Raw genomic sequence first — 2,904 nt, forward strand, 5'->3', positions numbered from 1 at the left:
ATATTTGCTTCATGATTTATTTCATTTTTGTTCTTTAAAAAAAACACACCACACACAACAACTCTGTTACACACGGGGCCACTCTTTTTTCTTATTTCAGCTGCTTTCGAAACTTAGCCCAAGAACTCTGGGTTTTCTTTGTGTGTGTATGTGTTTTTTTCCTTTTTAACATTTTAGAAACAAATGGACAATGGGGAAAAAAAATGGTGATTTTGCCTTTATTTCTATGTAGTCTCTATGTTTAGGTTATAGAGTTGGCATTTTCATTCTTTTTCTGACGACAAGTGCCACGCTTGCTCTATACAGAACAGAGGAGCATTATGAAATGTGAAGCCTGGGTCTCGGAAAGTTCCATGCTCTCCTCTCTCCCATCATACCGTCAACGAGACCCTAAGTCATGCGACTCTTACTCATGCCCCTGGGTGCTTTCAAATCCGTCAGAAGTAAAATCCACTCTCCCTCGAAATCTAAAAAAATACGTTGTTGGCCGCTGTGACATGGTTTGCTGGTTGAACGGCCCCAGCGGCCATCACAATTTTTATTACTCATTTCCCTCGAATAATTGGAAGCGTCCTATGGTAAGGAAAACATCGGCGCGTGAGGCAGCAGGTCTGTCTTTCTGAATGGGTCCCCGCGAGGCCGCCTGGGGAATCGGGTGGCAGCCGCAGATGTAACGTTGTGTTTGCTAAACTGTGTTGCCACCGCATGCCCCGGTTCCGTCGGAAACGTGTAAATAAAGCCAGCGGGGAGCCGATGGAGCTGCCAGATAAGCGCAGGCAGCACCGGGCGACATGAGTAGGCTTGTCCTGGAAGTTCATTGCTTCTGGAACTTCAATCAACCCCAGGGCTGTTTGGACTGGACCGAAAGTTGCTTATTCAGCCTTTTGTCCCTTTGCATTCCTTTTTATTTTCTCTTTAAATATTTTATGGATTTCAGAGAGGGGGAGAGAGAAACATCAATGATGAGAGAGGATCATGGATCAGCTGCCTCCTGCACGCCCCCTACTGGGGATGGAGCCCACTACCCCAGGCCTGTGCCCTGACCGGGAATCAACTGTGACCTCCTGGTTCATAGGTCGAGGCTCAACCACTGAGCCACACCAGCCGGCTCTTTGCATTCTTGAAGGGGACGGGCTTACGTGTGTGAAGTGCCTAGTGTACCAAGTGCTGATGTGTTGTTTACTTCTCCAAGGACTCGCTATGATCTCCCTTTTCTAGATAACAAATTTGCAACTCAGAAAGGGATCAGGAACTTGCCTCGATCACAGAGCGAGGAGACCACAAGAGCAGCGTTAATCAATAAATGCATATATATTTTTTAATATATTTTATTGATTTTTTACAGAGAGGAAGGGGGAGGGATAGAGAGTTAGAAACATCGATAAGAGAGAAACATCGATCAGCCGCCTCTTGCACACGCCCCACTGGGGATGTGCCCACAACCAAGGTACATGCCCTTGACTGGAATCGAACCTGGGACCCTTCAGTCCGCAGGCTGATGCTCTATCCACTGAGCCAAACTGGTTAGGGCAAAAATATACATTTTTTAAATGCAGCAGCGTTTGACTAAGAAGCCACAGTGCTAGGAAACCATAGTGTCTACATAGCCAACATGCCATGCTGTTCCCTGCCGGAACCCTCTCTGAAGCACTGTGACGGGGGGTGAGGTGGGCACAGGGGAGCTGGCCGATAGCCTGGTGAAGACAAAGAGGAAGCCAGGGTCAGCCAAGGGAATGACAGAGTTCCCTGGCAGACGCATCGCCTCCAGGGGGAATGAAGGTCTTGGCTCCATGGGGCTTCCATTCATCGTGGGAGCACGGGAAGCTTGCACACGAAGAGTGTTTGCATCTGGATGAATGGGCAGGACATTTTGTGGATTCAGTCAATACTTAGGGCCCAGCTGGTGTGGCCCAGGGGTTGAGGGTCGACTATGAACCAGGAGGTCACGGTTTGATTCCCGGTCAGGGCACATGCCTGGATTGCAGGCTTGATCCCAAGTGTGGGGCGTGCAGGAGGCAGCTGGATCCATGATTCTCTCTCACCATTGATGTTTCTATCTCTCTCTCCCTCTCCCTTCCTCTCTGAAATTAATAATAAAAAATATATATGTAGCCCTAGTCGGTTTGGCTCAGTGGATAGAACGTCAGCCTGTGGACTGAAGTGTCCTGGGTTTGATTCTGGTGAAGGGCGCATGCCTGGGTTGTGGGCTTGGTCCCCAGTAGGGGGCCTGCAAGAGGCACCCGATCAATGATTTTCTCTCATCACTGATGTTTCTATCTCTCGCTCCCTCTCCTTTCTTCTCTGAAATCATAAATAAATAAATCTTTATGTTGCAAGAAATGTGACATCTCTTAGAGTCATAAATATGTTGCAAGAAATGTGACATCTCTTAGAGTCACCTGTGGATGATAACTGTGCTATTAGGTAGCACAGTCCACTCCTGTCTAGACCGGAACAATAACGAGAGCGTAACTGCGTCCAATCTCTCTTTTACGTTTCTTAGGAATCCGAGAAAAAGGGCATCATCGAAAGAATCTACATGGTACAGGACATCGTTTCCACAGTCCAGAACATCTTGGAGGAAGTAGCTTCCTTTGGAGAAAGAATTAAAAAGTAAGTCCTACCTCTGCATCGTGGCGTTTGAATTAGAGCCGCCATCCACTAGGGCGAGGGTGGGTGGGGAGCGTGAGGTCAGAAAACGCAGAACCCCAAAACTGCCGCTAGGGTGCAGGCAAGCCCTGTTAACTCTGGCTGGTGTGCTCTTGGGGCTTGTCAGTCTCACAGCTGGGCAATGCCTCAGACCTGGGGTGACCAGATGGCCCAGCGTAACGATGACTAGTGTCCCGCTCACTCTCAAAAAGACCTTAGATTGGGTGATAAACTATATTTTTAAAAAAAACAATT

General features: G+C 48.0%; 1 protein-coding gene across 2 annotated transcripts in view; it reads left to right on the plus strand.

Annotated features, from left to right (window-relative positions):
- The window catches only part of MCTP2 (multiple C2 domains, transmembrane 2), an 89,502-nt gene that overhangs the window by 77,588 nt on the left and 9,010 nt on the right, over positions 1-2,904 (plus strand). For both annotated transcript variants that reach the window (XM_015569139.1, XM_015569140.1), the window contains one exon: positions 2,504-2,613. In XM_015569139.1, the coding sequence (XP_015424625.1) occupies positions 2,504-2,613 (110 nt within the window). The remainder of the gene's footprint in view (positions 1-2,503; positions 2,614-2,904) is intronic.

The sequence above is a fragment of the Myotis davidii genome, unplaced genomic scaffold (assembly GCF_000327345.1).
Source record: "Myotis davidii unplaced genomic scaffold, ASM32734v1 scaffold164, whole genome shotgun sequence".
NCBI classification, from domain to species: domain Eukaryota; kingdom Metazoa; phylum Chordata; class Mammalia; order Chiroptera; family Vespertilionidae; genus Myotis; species Myotis davidii.